Below are 17,571 nucleotides of genomic sequence, written 5' to 3' on the forward strand. Positions count from 1 at the left end.
TATGTAATCAAATATGGTCGACGTTTGTTATTGTCCGATTTACTGCAGTGTTGTCATCTTTGAAGAAAAAAAAACAAAGATTTGTGCGATGAAATTTTATAGTTTCTAGAAATTTTGATGCAGTATGTCTTGTCAGCTCTTATTACTGTCGAAATTTCAGGATATAGCATCAGTACGACGTTTTTTCTTTCCTTCTTTGTCTAAAGAAGGAACTCCTAATAAAGATGTTGATCTAAATTCAACACCAGCTGATCTTAAAGGTACCGATTTAACGCAATAAGTAAAAAAAAATAAAAAATAAAGTAGACAAAGCTGTGGCTTAAATATGGAAATGAAGATTTAAAACTAGGTATAGCTTTAGACTCAAATGACTATAACTATAAGTATAACTAGAGTACTAGAGTCTATAATATTAATAATATAGGGATGTGAAATAAAAAAATTATCTTTGAAAAAAACAACTTTTCGTTAGTACATCATAAAAATACTTCGAAAGAACTTTCCAATGGTGTATAAATTATGAATGTAGGTTAAACAGTTAGAAAGTTATGATTTTTTTTGTGGCGTTTTGACCTAACATTGGTTGACATGGAACAATGAAGATGAGAGAATCTAGCTCGCTCAGCCTGCGAGACACACCCCCCGCTCAAAATGTTAAAAAGTTGGAATTGAGTTGCGTAAACGATAGATCTACTTATTAAATAAGAAATTAAATAGTAGATCTAGTATTATAAGTAAATTTCTAGCTCACAAATCTGATTTCATTTATAATTATGAACTTCACTTGTTTAGAATGTAAAAATTGATAAAATAAACAAATTATCGGGTCTAGAGCTACAAGAAATGTCTGAGGGGTGTGGACAAAATGGCTGCATTGTGATGGGAGAAATTAACAAAATATTTAAAAAGAGGGATCAAAATCGCCTGAAACAATTTTTTTCAAATGCGTTTTAAAATTTAAAAAAAATAGAAGCGATCATAAAAACTCTTTAAAATCTATTTAGACCTATACATAAATACTATATCTACTAGCCTATGCAAGATTTTATTCTTAAAATAGATGTCATGTAAATGAAAAGACTGACAAATGTATAAATAAAACCCTTAAGTCTAGTTATTAGTAATATAGTTCTGTGCATAGTCATCAAAGAGATTTTTTTTATGGAAGTGGTAAGTAAAGTTCCCCTTTCAGACCATGTGGTCTATAGGGCAGATGATGTAAAGGTCATCTGTTTCTGTGGTATATGGTTAACAAGGATGTCATGTGGCCAGCACAATGACCAACCGCCTTTACTTTTAACCCAACTAATGTCAGGTACCCATATAAGCTACATTGAAATTTGTAAAGACCTAAATGAGACCATTTTATCTGGTTGTCTATGACTAAGTGACATGTGGAGAATTCACAGAACTTCATTCTCTCACTATAAAGCCTTCTACCCTATTCCAGTAGCAAGATTTTGTAAAAAAAAAAAACAATAGTTATATATTGGTCCCCTCTCCCCCATAACTCTTAAAAGAATGTCAACATATATGTATCAAAATCTAAAAGTATATTTTGTTGTAGAACTGGTCAGGCTTGGACATGTTTTAAACTCACAAACTATATATTATACTTTTGCTAAGATTTCAATCTCAAACCCCTTGGTTTAACCTCTCAGCCACCATGATTTAGTTTTTTTTTTCATTTCTTTTTTTAGTAGCATTGCTTTGAATAATTATTATATGTGTGACTGTTCTAGTAGATAATGATGGATGGGAACAAGACTGGGGGTTCGATGATCAAGAAGTCACTACAGAAACCAGCAACGTTGACACTAATGGTGACAAAGAGTTACAAAATAAATGGCTACAGAACTGTCTTCTGTCACTCTCGCCCACTAATGATGTTTTAGCCATTGCTCATGAAAATAAAATCTGTGTGCTCACCCGTAAGTCTAGTCACATTAGAAAACTTCTTTTTATTTATATACTTAAGTTTTTCAGTGATATTTCTCAACATTATTTTAAACTTTTACTGTATTCTGTCTCATGAAAGTCAATGAATTTTGTTTTCCTCAGAGAAATGGGATCCAAAGAAAAAAGGGGAAGAAATTGACTCTAGTCTGACACCTGTGTGGGAGGGTGTTTTGGGACTGGATGAAAGGTATTTAAAAAGTCTGTGTCCAGGGATAGGAACAAACTTTTAGAGCTTGTCTAAAACAGAAACAAAAGAAGTTAAATTAACAATCTAAAACACAATTTTTTTTTCTTTTTTTTTTTTGGTGTTTAGATTTGAACAACCATCAAATTTTACAACTGACAGACTGAAATCCAAATTTAAATCTGGATAAAGAAAACAATTATTTTTTTTTACATTTCAATATTTGATTTTTATTGCCAATGTGATTTAATAATTTTTTTTTAAATTGTTTTTAGAGAAACAATCTCAGCTGTTTTGTGCTTACCATTGTCTTCACAGAAAAGGTTTGTATAGCATCAGTTTTCACCTTGTTTATGTTTCATAGAAGATATATAACATTGTAAGAAAGGGAAAAAAAATTAATCCTGTTATTGATATAATAAAAAAAAAAAGTTATAATTAGAGTAGTATCTATTCTCTCTTAGCTTTGATAGAAACTTTTATTTTGATATTTAACCTAAGTACTTCACTTTTTTTTTGTTCAATAATAATATAAATGTGTGTAAACATTAAATAATACTTGCTGTTTATTGTCTTAGGAGCACTCAGGGTGGACCGGACTGGACATGCATCATTGTTGGATTTTCATCTGGATTTGTTCGGATGTACACACAGGTTATAGAAGCATAAATAGTATTCATGCACCGTTAGTGTGCTAAGCTGCTCAGATGATACATATATTTAAGCATCGGTTCATTTCTCTCTAACAGAATGGCGTGCTACTTCTATCTCAGTTGCTGCATATGGAAAAGGTAGAAAGGTTGAAATGCAGGACATATTCACCGCCACGCTTCCTTGGTCTTTCTGAGACAGTAAGTGGTCTTTGACTTTTGTTTTGAAGAATTATTCAACTTTTACTTTATTTAGAGGCCCCAGATAAGATTACGTCCCAAAACCACCAGTGTGGTGAACTGCCTGACATGGAAAGCACTACAGTTTATCTCGTTTATAGGACTGGTTCCTGAACTCTTGAAATCAATAATGAGAACATCAAAGAAGATTCCAACCCTTTTTTTACCCACATTGTTTTAAATGTTTTAAAAGATTTAAAGCTTAAGATGCATTTTGTTTTAATCTTTAAGTAAAATGATAGAGTGTTCTTTATAGAATAAGAAGTATATTACACTAGTTTTTCTATGGCCTATTAGTGTTTCGTTTAAGACCAGTTCAATGGCTATTCACCTTTCCTTTCCTGTACTGGTACTTATATAGAACTGGGTGGACTCAGGTCTTAAACATTTTAAAATGATTGGCAATAGAGTTCAGTATTAAAACCTAGAGTCAATTTTTTTTTAAATTTTTGTTACTTGCTATTCAAACACATTATTATTTCTTTGTTCAGCATGATGAACTGCTGATCATGTACACAAAGTCAATAGTGTCTATTGATGGCTTTAGTTTAGTTCAGTCACTCCGAGCTTGCTGTAACCAAGTTGCAAGAGGTGAGTTTGTATGTCCTTGTGGTGCTGACAGATTTGGTGTAGCTACATATTGCTTCCAATATGTAGTAGTTGTCACAAACCGCGATTAAAGAGGGGTAGCCTTGGGTGGTTGTGTAGGTCATTGTCTTAACATCTACCAGTGGAGCAATATCACACTCTCCAAGGAGACTCAACTCTTATTATTAAACTATTTAACATATCTACAATAGACGTCATGTGGATCATCTGATCAATGCAAACAAAAATAGTTAACTTCATAGTCCAACACAGACTCTCTATCACCGATAGGAAAACTTTCCTACTCTAACAAGGCTCGACTAACTCTCTCAAAGCTCTTTCTCCAACTCTGACCAACTCTCTCAAAGCCCTTTCTCCAACTCTGACCAACTCTCTCAAAGCCCTTTCTCCAACTCTGACCAACTCTCTCAAAATCTTTCTCCAACTCTGACCAACTCTCTCAAAGCCCTTTCTCCAACTCTGACCAACTCTCTCAAAATCTTTCTCCAATTCTGACCAACTCTCTCAAAGCCCTTTCTCCAACTCTGACATAACTCAGAACCCAGTCACCAACTCAGACAATTAACTTATTTTAAATCTTACACACTTCATGGACCTGTTGACCAGGTTATTACCTCTTGTGATAGCTATGGTCAACATTTCAACACCCGAGGTAGAGTAAATATAAACAAACATGGTTTGTAACAGTATTAGATTCGTATACACTAACAAACACATATTTCATGTCTGTGTAACTTGTAACTTTATTCTTCTATTGGACCTTCATATTGACCGACCTTGCTTTCAATATCCCCCTCTTCTGCCAACTTACTATCCTTTGCAACTTTCATGATTCAGATGTTAGCAAATAAATCACTGAGTTTATCACTACATTACAATAACATTACAAGTCAGACAAAACAAGCACATTTACTATCACACCCACCTTCTAATAAAATAGTCAATTATATTTATTCTAAAATTTCTAGTTTTTTTTTTTAATGTGAAATGTATAAAAGTTTATGTGTATATAAAAGAAAAAGGAAATTAGAAATGGTTAAATTTCTTATTTAATGGTTATTTCAACAAGTCATCTGTACCTATATGTTCTTTAGTTTACTGATCTAAAATATGTAATGTAATAAAAATGATTTTCTCCATTAGTGTGGTACATTGAAATAGTAGGCTACAGAAACTGAAGATCTTTACATAGAAAAAGTATGCTCCAAGCATTACTAAAAAAAAATTATTGTTTTTTTAATTGGGTCAGTCAACATTGTAACTAATTCAATTGACATCTCCACACTTTTGTCTCAACCCTGATAAATAGTTGTATGCTTTTAATTTGTATTTGTTTTATGTTCAGCAACGGCAAGCGGCACGGAAAATCTCCTCCAGCCTCCCCCTCTTGAATACAAAAAATGGTTTTTGGCGGAACAAGAACAAGTTTGTGATTATGTTGCTTGCGGTCAGTTACATTTGTTGCTATACACACAATAGTAGCCCACAGGTTAATGCTGGATTAAGGAAAAAATAATAAAGTAATAATAAACAAGAAATTACCATAAGATTAATGAAAGCAGAAAATCTGGTGATTCTGTAAAATTTTATGCAATTCTGCCTTAAGAAGTATTACTTATGCATAGAAATCAGTTTTGTAGACTTCCATACCTTTTCTTGGGCTACCATCACACAATTATTACTAGAGATCTGTTTTGCCTAAATACATTAAAAAAAACAAAATTATGAATAAATTACTTAATTTATATTTACATTTTTTAATTATAGGTTTCCTTTAAAAGGCTTATCTCCCTTATTTCAGTATTATATCTATTCACACAGGTGTTGCTTGTGCTAACCCATTTGATCAGCTAAAGGCAGCCTCCATGTTAGGTGGAGTTAAGGCTTCCGTAAAAACCTCTCCACCAACTATGTCTGTCTTCATGACCTCTGGTAATCATCCTTATGTTGGATTCTTTTACGCTATTGAGGTCAGTTCACTACTTAACAATTTTATATAAATTAATCAGAAATAAATCAGAATTTTATTTCAATTAAATAATTGTCTCCAAACTATCTTGAGTGTATTCTAGTTTCCTTTAGTTTGTTTAACAAATGCTGTGTAGTAAAAGTTCTAATTTAAGAAAACTTGAAAGATTTTTTCAAAGTTTTGAGAAAGTCTTGAATCTTTTCATAAGCCAATAGACAATAGTTGTTTGAAAAAAAAAATAATCTCAGTACTTGACTATGTAGCCCATATTTAATGAGGCTGTAAATGCATCCTTACATTTATTGAAAAAAAATCTGGAAATGTCTGGAATTAAATTTTTAAGAAGCAGTGTGAAGCCTGTAACTTCTTATATATCTAGCTGTTTTCTAAATTTATTTTTTTTCCAAATTTACAATGCATTTACATTTGGGAATATTATCAGACAATCATATTATCTTTGAATACCATAAGGTATGTATTTATACAATTTGTCCAGGGTTTCACACAACCAATTTTATCAGAAGTGGCAATTGCTATGGCAAACAAAATCAAGTCTGCAATACTATCTGCTGCTAGGTGAGACTAGACAGTGTTAGAACATAAATACATTAAAACCTCTTTAAAAAGTGCAATCATACAATTTTAACGTTTGCTATTTCTTTCTTTTACTTATAACATTTCATGCTTTTTTTTTTATTTCACTTCTCAGTGGATGGTTGGGTTTTGGTGGGAAAGCCAAGGAGGAGAAAGAAAAGCCTCCAAAAATTGAGCCTGCCACACCATTGCCTTTAAGGTTAGCTTATTTTATTCAAGTTACATACAACTAACAATTCTTATTTGATTAGTTTTTTGTTCTGCTTGTTTGGAAGTTAAAATCAGAAACAAAAATGAATACGATTCATTTTATCAGATTTGGATTACCAGACAAACGGCGTGTTGGTGAAAACATTATCTTATCTCCTAACAACAACTACGCAGCAACAACAGACAGTTTTGGGCGTGTTATACTGATAGATGTTCAACGTGGAGTGGCTGTCAGAATGTGGAAAGGTGACTACAACTTGAATTTCCATTTAAAGAGCAAAAACATCTAGCTTTCTGTTTTGTTGAACTTGTATGTCATTAAAAGACTTTGAGATTTTAAAGTTTCTTGTTTTGCTATAAGTTAAAATCATAAACCAAAAATGAAATAAAAATTTTTTGTGGGATGTGAAGGCATGTTTCCTGCCCAAAGACAATTACCTTTTCTGATCCATAGTAAAACTTTAAATAGAATTTGTAGGACTATTTGAGTTGTCTAAATGTTTGGACTTAACTAAATCCCAGCTACCAGGAAGGAATGTAAGCTCAAGACCTTAGGTTCAGGATCAAAACATTTTTGTATCATTCAATGACCAGACCATGTTCTCACAACGTCACCAGATCTTAAAGCTTATACACACTTTTCTTTTGATTGAATTAGTGTCTGTATAAGTATTTGTTTGTTTGTCACCAAGGTTATAGAGATGCACAACTAGGATGGGTTGAAGTGAAAGAAGAAAATGTGGAACCATGTAAAAACCATGATCTTTACAGGCTGGCTCAGTTTCTTATTATCTATGCTCCCAGAAGAGGAATTTTAGAGGTAAACTGATAATATGTATCTTAGTTTAGAGCTGATGATGTGTGGTGGCTGAGTGATTTAGCACTTGGCTTCTGAACCTGGTAAAGACTTGGGATTTTGAATTTTAGGGTGCCTCTGAGTCCACCCCGCTCCAATGCGTACCTGACATTAGTTGGGGCAGTTGGTTGTTGTGCTGCCCACATGACACCCTATAAACAGTTGGCAACAGAAACAGATGACCTTTACATCATCTGCCCTATAGATCACAAGGTCTGAAAAAGGGAACTTTTCTTTACTTTTTTGTTCAGAGCTGAGGTAATAGTCTGGGATACCCCTATAGCTAATGCATGTAAACTAATCAGATTGTTTATAGTATTTAAAGGCTCTGAATAGACTTTAGATTCATTAAATACATTTTACCAAGGAAGCATTTTACACAGTTTAAAAAGGTGTTTACCTGTTTTCTAAACATCTCCTAAGCATAACTATTCTTTTAAAATGATTAAAATGTTCCATATTTATCCAAAGGTTTGGCTGGCTGCACATGGACCTCGAGTGGCAGCTTTCAATGTCAGTAAATCCAGTTGTCTTATTTGTCCATGCTATGGAATGATGGGATTAAACAATGTGACATGTAAGGGAGTGAAATCCAAAGCCTTTCTGTGTGCGCTTATTGACCCTGATGGGATGATTAAAACTATTCACATTCCTTTTCATTTAGCACTAAGGTAAGTAATACTGTCGAGTTTATATAATAGTTAACTATAAATTGTTAAAGAACTTCTACATGTGAGCTCTATATTTGCCCATAGGTCAAAGTCTAGAAATAATTGTATTCATTTATTAAATAAGAGAAGGCATTCATCAGGAATCTTAAAGTAATCTATTGTGCCTCATGTATTAATGCTTGGAGTGTGAAAGCGAAGCAATTTTTTATCCAGTGATGAGAGAAATAAATAAATATTTGTTTAGAGCTACTTGATTTCTTTCTTGAGATAATTAATAAATTAATCTTTGCCTCTTTCAAGATGTCTGTATGAGATTCAGGGTGTTCTATAGGTCCTTTTTAAACACTTTAGCTGTCTCTAGCAAAAGTGCTGCCATGCCATTGTAGTATTAGTGACAAGTCTACAGAAACACTTCTAATACCAGCTTACTTTTATAGTCATAAAGGGAAGTGTGAAAACTCTAACTGGTGCCTAACTTTGAGACCCAAAGATGTCATGAAAGAAAGTTGTAGATGTTTAAAAAACAAAAGAGAATTTAATGGAAACTAAGAATATATCTTTGCATTAGATTGACACAATATGTAGGCCATAGCCAAGATAGCCACAGGAAGTACTACACCCTTTCTCAATCAATCCTAATATATTTATATTAATATTTTTGGATCATGTTTCATCACTGTAGTGACAAAAGTATAAAGAGAGCCAGAGATCTTCATTTATTAAAGAAATTGAAAGCATTTCTTAAAGAATCAGCTGAAGACAGAGGTCAGTCTACTGTTGTTTACATCAAATCTTGATATGCCATTTAAGTTGGGGAAATAGAATGCTAGGTTTCATGTATACATATTTTGTTTTTTTACAGCAATTTTACTTCCCTTTGTATTTTACAATCTATCTTAACTCTTTCTCTCCTAACCGACGATACAAACGTTGATTCCATCAGAATGTGGTAAATAATTACAGAGAGAAAGAGTTAACTATGTCATGAAGTAAATAAATATGCATATGTACAGTAGGATAGGTCTTTGTGGAGTTTTTTTTTTTAAATATCAAGCTATGGTTCCTTACATAAAATTAGAAAAAAAAATTATTTATTAATTTTTTTTTCATTATCTTGCTAGTATCAGTTGCTGTGTTATCTATTAATATTTATTTGTGCCACCACTTTTGTCAAATTGACCTACAGACACTGTAAGAACTGTAAGATATCAATTGGAAGTGTTTGTTGTCAAAGTTGATTCTAAATTAAAAAAAAAAGGGCTTACTCAGTATACAAATGTAATTTTAAATAAAATGTGTCCATAAATCAAATTGTCTTTGTAAAATTAAATCTCCTGATACTCTTCAGTTTATTATGCTTTTGCAATTTTCTGTTCAGCATCTATTCTTCTTCTTCTAGCCAGCATTTCACTGCTAAGTTGTAGTCTCTTCCGCAGTCTGAGCCATGGAAAAGTAGCAATGTTTCTTGTTCTCAGCTGCTCTGCACTTGCTTGGTTTTACTTACTAGTTTAGGATCTATAGAAAGATCAAATTTTACTTTTTCTAAACTAAGTTCAAGATGCATAACAGTTTTTTGTTTGTAATGAAATATATTAGGCTTAAGTTTCTAGGTGCAAAGTTTAAAATCTCTCAGAATCTAAAAGTTTAGTCTGAGCTCAAATATCCATAATTGTGAAACAGTTTTGGCATTGGCATTAACACTAAATGCTTTATAAGTTTTTAGACCTTTCATTATCACTTTTAGATGTAGTATGAATCTTCATAAAGGAATATTACAAACAGATATCTATCCATGATTTTAAACTTTCTGCTTTTTACTATATTTCTAGAAGGTCTTGAAGAGACAATATTACAGCTACTTTTGGATATGAAAGTGGCTAGCATTGCTCACCAAGTAAGTTTTTGGATAACAGTATTTCAATTATGTTATTAAAAGCTAGTTGTTTTTACAAAGCTTAAATCAACTCACTCTGTCTGTCTGGTAAAAAGTTTGTACATGTTATTTCTCCCACACCCAATCTCGGATCAAACAGAAATTTTGCACAATTATTTAGAAGAAAATTAACGAATTCGTTAATTAACTATTGGTAATTAATTATTTTGTTTGGTATCTCAAACAAAGGAAAGAATTTGTTCTTGACTGAAGTGGTGGTATATGCTGAATTGGTCCCCTTTATAGGTGGTCTTCTGAGTCTTAGTGAACACAACATGAAAAATAGGATGAGACTATAGAAACAATAGATATCTGTACAACTTTGCATGAGAAGCCTTGAGACATGAGTTCAAATTTAGGTTGTTCCCCCCCTTTTTTTTTTTAAATTTTTATAAATGCTTTTTTATTGTTAGTCTAGATTAATTGCAAATTTAATAACATGGCTATTCCAAACTAATTAGGCACATTCCTCGCCCCATATGCTAGGACAAATTTGTACAAATACTCCTTCTTCCCTAGTGCTATTTAGAGCATGGAATGGGTTACCTGAGCTAGCCAGGAAAACCAGTGACTTGGCAGAGTTTAAGTCATTGGTTAATATGCATGACTAAATGCATGACGCTTAGGACGTAATCATCTTCTTTTTTGAAGTAACGTCTGTATTATATAAGATAAGAAGAATTGATACAACTATGCTTAATATAAGCTTTTTTTTTTCTAAAGTATTTTTTTTTAAATGTTCTTGTTTTTATTGGACTTAGTCCACTTTCATATCCCAGGGTGCACTGCAAACCAAAAGTTAAATTCATATTTTTGTGTAGTTCACAAATGTTAGTAGTCTACCTGAGTCCTATAAGGCTAAGAGCTATTGCTTTGCAGCTTAAAGATATAAAAACTCAGTGTTGCTCATATATATATACATAACTCCTGAAGAGCTTCTAAAATCTTCCTCCCTCAATCCCATACAAGTATGGATGTAAATCTACACTCAGAATATAGTCTTTCATTATGAACAATATTCAACACATATAATGTTAATTTTTTAAAATGCTTTTCAGATGTTATTGTTAGGTCCTACCCTAGATAATATTGGTTACATTAATGATTTTTCCTCCTCTAGGCCTTGGAGCGAGTACTTAGCACCAAATATCTTCCCATTCAGCTTATGCAAAAAGTTGTGAGAGCCTGCATTAAAAAACTGGAGTCAAGAGGTAGTTTTTTTTTAAGCTTTCATTAATTATCAGTCAGTCATTTGTTATTCTTTTGTAATGTCATTAGAAGCAGCCCTTAACCAATAACTGATTAGAAGTAGTCATTTGTTGTAGCATCCATTAGTTTAAATAACTCATTTTGTCATTCAGTTTGTTTTTTTTATACAGTATATATGGCTAATGACTTGTTTTTTTTTTATATTTCATTTTAAGTTTAATCTAGGTTTTTAAATTATGTTTTTTTCCTAGCTAAAGAAAGTCTTGATTTAGACAGTCGTATAATGTTGATGTTTTGTAAAGCGCAGAAGTCACTAATGACTCTCTACTCTTCTGTGTCTCTTCTCAACAATTCTGAGCCAGAGCCACAGAAACTGTCACAATTAGAGGTGAGATACATTTTTGTTTTCATTTATTTTTCATTTAAACATCCATAAGAGAACCATCACAACAGTGAAACCCTAAGAAGTTGTCTTTTAACTGTCAACTTTAAGTTAGGATTTAGCTAAATTTTTATCAATGCTCTAGAAATTTAATTTATCCTTTGTAATATATGTTTTATTTGTACAGTGGTATCAGCTGATTTTGAATTTTGTTTTTCTTAATGTTCACTCAACAGTGAGCAGTCAGTTGTTTAGTCTAATCACCCTTACTCGTTGGTAAAGCTAGTTTTTAGTCTAATAGCTCTCTTTCACTCGTTGGCAAAGTCAGTTGTTATGTCTAATCACTCTTACTCATTGGTAAAGTCAGTTGTTTAGTCTAATAGCTCTCACTCGTTAGTAGGGTCAGTTGTTTAGTCTGATTACTCTCTCTCATTGATAAAGTCATTTGTTTTTTTGATAAAGTCAGTTGTTTAGTCTGATTACTCTCTCTCATTGATAAAGTCAGTTGTTTAGTCTGATTACTCTCTCTCTCATTGATAAAGTCAGTTGTTTAGTCTGATTACTCTCTCTCATTGATAAAGTCAGTTGTTTAGTCTGATTACTCTCTCTCATTGATAAAGTCAGCTGTTAGAATTATGCTCTTGGGCTGTATGTTTACAAAAATTTTCTTTATGTCTTAGACACATATTGAGATTGGCATTGCTAGATTTCTTAACAAATAAATTGATTGAAATAAATTCTTCACAAATCAACCCTGAGTTTTATCATTTAGTCAGCTTATCACACTATTCCCTATTTTTTTTCTTTGTGTTTCTAACCAAAAAAAAAATGTTTTTCCCCCAGATTTTAACAGATATTTTACACTTATCTCCAACTGATGCTTCTGTTGTAGTGAATGTACTATCACGCTATGATTTGATGACCTCCCCTTCCAGTCCTACTAAACAAAGCTCAAGAGTTCAGTTCAGTGAAGATGTGGCCAAACTTCCTGTGACCTCTTTCCTTCATGCCTTCTCCTACAGAACATTGCACACAAAAGAGGATGACAGCAAGGCGACAAGTGCATTCTCTGACAAGCAGATCAGTGTCACGGTCAGTAAGGAGGCTAGTGAGGAGCGTCAGCATGCACTGGGTAAATGATTCTATGTTTTTATCTGATTATTAAGAACCGAACATTCAAGATGCTAATCTCGTGTCCAGTCTGCCATACATTTCCTTTATTTATTCATTCAAAATCTGTTAAGGAAATAATAGTGGTTACTGGCATGGCAAACTTGTATCAATCTGTCTTAGGTCATGAAGCACATTTAAAACACATATTTTCTATGTAAAACAATTGTTTTATAAATATTTACATTTTGTAATACATTACTCTAGGCGAATTTTTATTCGGAGGCTGTTTACATGGAAAATGTCAGGCTCAGGAAATTATGGCAGCTTTACAACAGAGTAATCTACCCCCAAATCAGCTGTTGGTAAGTTTACAAGACAAATATTTATCCATTTTTTTCTCATCTTTATTTTAAGACATTTATTAATGACATTAAATTTAGAACACATTTATAGATTTGGAATTTTTTTTTTATTAAGAACTTACTTATGATGCACTGGCTTTCTGTTGGAAGAAGATCTCTGAACATGCTTGTTGGTCTCTATGAACTTGTGAAAAGTATCACTGCTCTTGCAGGTAAATCTTCTTCAGATTAAAATGTATCTAGTGAATACAACTTTCAGACCATCTAGCTTAGATACCTAAAAAAAAAGAAGTAAAAGCATTTAGTTGCTCTGCTATGACACTGTTATTAACTCTTTCTCTCCGTAATTATTTTTCCGCGTTTCAACAGAATTCTTCATTTTGCTCATTACTATTTCACTACCCTGTTAAATTTTGAATACCTTTTTCGTTTGTTATCAGAAAATGCTTTATTTTGTATAGAATTAAAGGAGAATGCATGCGCTTTTTATATAACACACAAAAAAGTTTATAAAATTAAACATTAATTTAATTTAATGAGGTCAAATCAACTATGGTGTCGTCAATTAGGAGAGAAAGAGTTGACCTTGATGATGAAAACAGCTTACATCTTCTGCCTTATTGACTGTTCTGTCTCCAAAGAAAACTTTTTTATGATACATTAACTGAAATCTTTTTTCTTATTCATAATATCATTTGTTAATTTCCTATATGTCCAAATATAGTGGGCCAACCTTTAAAGTTTACCTTACATGAAACACACAAGTTATTATGTCTAAGGCCTGCATCATTGCATTTTCATGTTCTATTATTATTGTTTACAAAAACTAGATGTGAGTGAAGTGGTTGTGGACTCAAACACCTCCTCCACCTGGTGGCAACATGTAAGGAATATGTGCAGCCAATCAGAGCATTGCTATGCTGCCTATCTGGCTGTGCTCACTTGCAAAGCTGTCGCTGCAGAGGCTCTTGGGATTCGCTCTAAGGCCAAGGTATTTGTTGTCATATCAGTTGATATTATGAGAAGACAAAATGGCTTGAGCAATAGAGAATTGGGTTTCCTAATTAAATTCTTTGAAGTCTGACTTAAGATGTGATGACAAGGAATGATATGTGTTTCTGACTCTGTTTTAAGCACATTTCATTAATTAACAAATCTTTTTTTGTAATCACTTTTATTATAAATTTTACAAAGTACATTTCATTAATTAACACCTATTTTATTGTAATCACTTTTATTATAAATTATACAACGCACATTTTATTATTTAATATTTTTTTTTATAAGCACTTATAATATAAATTTTACAAATCACAAGATTTTAACAACACATTTATGCACCATGACTCCTTCCTCAGTTCATGTTTCTCAAATACTATTCACCCTTTGATAGGTCCACCCTCCTTCTCTTAATTATCCACACAGTCACTGTGACTTTCTATATGCATTAACTTCTATGGGTTCTACTTCCTGCAAATAATGTAATTTCAAGTCCACCTTGCAAGTCCTCTGACCCATTTATAATATCAAATCACAACAGTCCCCATCCTGGTATTCAGCTGGGAATAGTGATGTTGGTTTCTTATTGAGCTAACTGCACAGTGTGACATAACTCACACTAATTATCTTCTTTTTTGAAGTAATGTCTGTAATATATAAGATAAGACTAGATTGACACATGAAATGCGTATGACGTAATTATATTCTTTTTCGAAGTAACGCCTGTAATATATAAGATAAGAAAACTCAATGTACTTGTTAAACAATTTTTTATATTTAATAACTTTACTGAGTGTGCTTGAGCTGATCCAGTCATTTGCCTCGCTACTAACAGGATCCAGATGCTGACTCTGCCAGCACCACCTCAGATGACAATGAACAGCAAGACATGTGTTGTGCTTCAGGGGATGCTAGCCTGGACAGCCAGGACTGGGAATCCTTGACTGTTGACATGGAGCTATGGGAGGTTCTTTACCGTCAGTTTGAAGACATCATGGCCATCAGCACCCTGATTCACTTATCAGTCAACATGGAACAGCCTATCACTGTCTCTGTCTCCAAACTTCTCAACAGTGGCAAAGGTAATCTAGAGATACATGGATGGTTGTGGAACTTGTTAGGCAAAGTAGTTAGAGTGCTGTTCTTCAAACAGAATAGTCCTATCAGCTTCACTGTATGGGTTATAGTAAAATTGGTTTTATATTGTGCATAATGCACAAATTGTAGATAATTGCAGCCCAATGAACATTCTGGACTTGAGAACTTTTTAACAACAACCCACCTTATATGTATTGTATTGATTTATACCCTCTATGTAATGTACAGTTGACTATTGATAATCCAATGGTTATGTGATTGGAGGGGTGTCAGTTTACCAAAAAGTTGGATTATCAATGGTTAGCTTTACCTCAAAGAATTTAACCCCATATGTCAAGAAAGTTCTATTTGTAGTCAAATATTCTCTTAGACTTTCAAAGTTATAAAATAAACAATAGACAAAAACATCTATTGATCTTAGAAATACTAAACATTTGATTTCAGCTTTCACATGCTTTACTGAAAATAGAAATATTACAGTGTACATTAATTACATGAATTTACATTTGTGCCATGTCAGACTACTTAGTGTATCAGATTATTATTAATTAATCAAGAGTCAACTGTGTTGATTAATGCCTTATATTTAATGTATTGATTTATGCTAGGGCCATTCATCCTATTTCAGATGAGGGAAATAGAAAATAGTTACAATTAGTCTTTGTTGGTGGGTATAGGTTGGCATTAACACTGTGTTTAAACATTTAAGCAATAGTTAAACAAATTGAACATACATAGGCTTTAATGTATTTTGATTTTTAAAATGCTTTTAAATTGCTTAGCCATGTTGGATTATGTAGTAATGTTAAATAAGTCATGATTTGTCTACATATAGTAGGGTTGCCAAAAAATCATATCTGTATATCAATCAAACACAAAACTAAAAACATAGTTTGATACTTACTTCCCCTAGGTTCCATTCCAGAAGTAATTGCCAGGTACATAGTTCAACAACAACTGAACCCAGCTTCACTTTTCTTTACCTTCACAATACAAGAGTCAACTGAGAATGAGAACAGTCTGGAAGGAGTTTATTCTGGACAGAATGAAACACAGAAAGTTAAAGACAAGAGAAAGAGTAAGGTGGAGTGTAAGAAAGAAATAGAGAAACTTCTGCTTGAAAATATCACAGAGATGAGTTACTCTGATCGTGTTAAATGTAAGTCATCGTATCAGTTTAATTTAATTTAAGTCCGTTTCATTCCATGAAAAGCTGTTTAACATGCCTTTTGACAATAAATATAGCTATATCAATTTATAATGAGATTGTCATGTCACTTGTATAATGGTAAAATGTAAATAAAAACTGATTTCCTTTTAGATCAACTTGAAGAATTGAGGCAAAGATTTCCTCACAGCCTTCAGAATGATATTCTTTTAGCCAACTGTTGCTGGGAGTATGCAGTAGTCTGGAACAAAGACCCTGAGGTTTCTAATTGGTTTATTATTATTAGAATTTGTTATGTAACAAAGAGTCCAGTGAATGAACTATTAATGAAGTCTTTTTATAAGGCTTAGGAATGTTGAAAAAGAGTGTTTCTTTTCTTTTTAGTCTTTTTAAAAAATCATTTCAGATAACTCAGAATTTAGATCTTTCATTGGAATTCTTAAGACTTGTTCAAAATGCTGTTTTAAGACAAGGTGAGTCATGTTTAACTATAAAGATATGTCTAGACAATTCCTTAAATGTATTCCATTAACATACTGAAAATTTGTATAATAACTATTGGACCACTTTCTTTATGTGTTCATATAATAAGTATTTCCCTACGCCATAGATATGTCCATATTTTTGAGGCACACACACTTTAAGTATTTGACATTTATAGGTGTGTCTAGCTTGTTGTGGCACATGTTTATACAGAAAAGAGCAGCAGCGGCAGCACATCTCATGGAGAAGGTATGTGTCAAAGTCAAACAATTGTAGAATAGAAGTAAACCAAAATTATTTTTTAATGAGTCTTCTGTAAATTTCCTTTTAAGATTATATCAAGTGAGATTTCTATGTTCTTATTACCCATCTTTAGTCTGTTCAAATATTTTTATTTTTGTCCTCATCTTTAAATGTTTTGCTATAATATTTTTTTTTATTTAATCTAAATCTAAGGTTAATAATTTGAATGATTATAATTCACTCTATTAGTAAAGCAAATGTTATTCTGCAAAACAGATTCTCCTTGACCTTTGACATTTTATTTGTTGATATTTCTTTCTTTAAAGTTGATACCCAGAAGATTATGTTTTATAATATCCATTTACTCAAGCAAATCAAAAGCTAATTTTATGTAACATTTTTTGAACAGGTTGGCAAGCCTCCAAAGGACAGATTATGCAGAAAGGTAATTTTCGGTGTATATTGATTTTGTTCATCAGTAGATTATCCTTTATTTCTTTCAATATAAAAAATAACTTGGTCACTAAAATTTAGCACAGTGGTATGTTCAAGTTATAAAGAGACTTTACTACATGATAAGCATGTAACTGTTGGTAAATGAATCAATAGGACTTAGTGCTAGTAGTGTTCTAAGAGATT

At 32.4% G+C, this 17,571-nt stretch overlaps 1 protein-coding gene across 2 annotated transcripts in view; it reads left to right on the forward strand.

Annotated features, from left to right (window-relative positions):
• Positions 1-17,571, forward strand: part of LOC106059390 (rab3 GTPase-activating protein non-catalytic subunit-like) — a 23,832-nt gene continuing 6,261 nt past the window's right edge. Inside the window, exons 1-28 of one of the 2 annotated variants that reach the window (XM_056023149.1) lie at positions 1-260; positions 1,743-1,931; positions 2,062-2,146; positions 2,419-2,466; positions 2,722-2,797; positions 2,893-2,994; positions 3,525-3,624; positions 4,988-5,089; positions 5,464-5,612; positions 6,108-6,187; positions 6,321-6,404; positions 6,522-6,661; positions 7,108-7,235; positions 7,743-7,942; positions 8,625-8,707; positions 9,772-9,836; positions 10,996-11,086; positions 11,336-11,472; positions 12,310-12,598; positions 12,844-12,941; positions 13,057-13,153; positions 13,772-13,932; positions 14,776-15,022; positions 15,952-16,197; positions 16,360-16,466; positions 16,613-16,679; positions 16,868-16,938; positions 17,342-17,377. In XM_056023149.1, the coding sequence (XP_055879124.1) occupies positions 125-260; positions 1,743-1,931; positions 2,062-2,146; positions 2,419-2,466; positions 2,722-2,797; positions 2,893-2,994; positions 3,525-3,624; positions 4,988-5,089; positions 5,464-5,612; positions 6,108-6,187; positions 6,321-6,404; positions 6,522-6,661; positions 7,108-7,235; positions 7,743-7,942; positions 8,625-8,707; positions 9,772-9,836; positions 10,996-11,086; positions 11,336-11,472; positions 12,310-12,598; positions 12,844-12,941; positions 13,057-13,153; positions 13,772-13,932; positions 14,776-15,022; positions 15,952-16,197; positions 16,360-16,466; positions 16,613-16,679; positions 16,868-16,938; positions 17,342-17,377 (3,414 nt within the window). In that variant the 5' untranslated portion in view covers positions 1-124. The remainder of the gene's footprint in view (positions 261-1,742; positions 1,932-2,061; positions 2,147-2,418; positions 2,467-2,721; positions 2,798-2,892; positions 2,995-3,524; positions 3,625-4,987; positions 5,090-5,463; positions 5,613-6,107; positions 6,188-6,320; positions 6,405-6,521; positions 6,662-7,107; positions 7,236-7,742; positions 7,943-8,624; positions 8,708-9,771; positions 9,837-10,995; positions 11,087-11,335; positions 11,473-12,309; positions 12,599-12,843; positions 12,942-13,056; positions 13,154-13,771; positions 13,933-14,775; positions 15,023-15,951; positions 16,198-16,359; positions 16,467-16,612; positions 16,680-16,867; positions 16,939-17,341; positions 17,378-17,571) is intronic. The other variant, XM_056023150.1, reaches the window with a different exon arrangement.

Source organism: Biomphalaria glabrata, chromosome 3 (genome assembly GCF_947242115.1).
Source record: "Biomphalaria glabrata chromosome 3, xgBioGlab47.1, whole genome shotgun sequence".
Taxonomy (NCBI): Eukaryota; Metazoa; Mollusca; class Gastropoda; family Planorbidae; genus Biomphalaria; species Biomphalaria glabrata.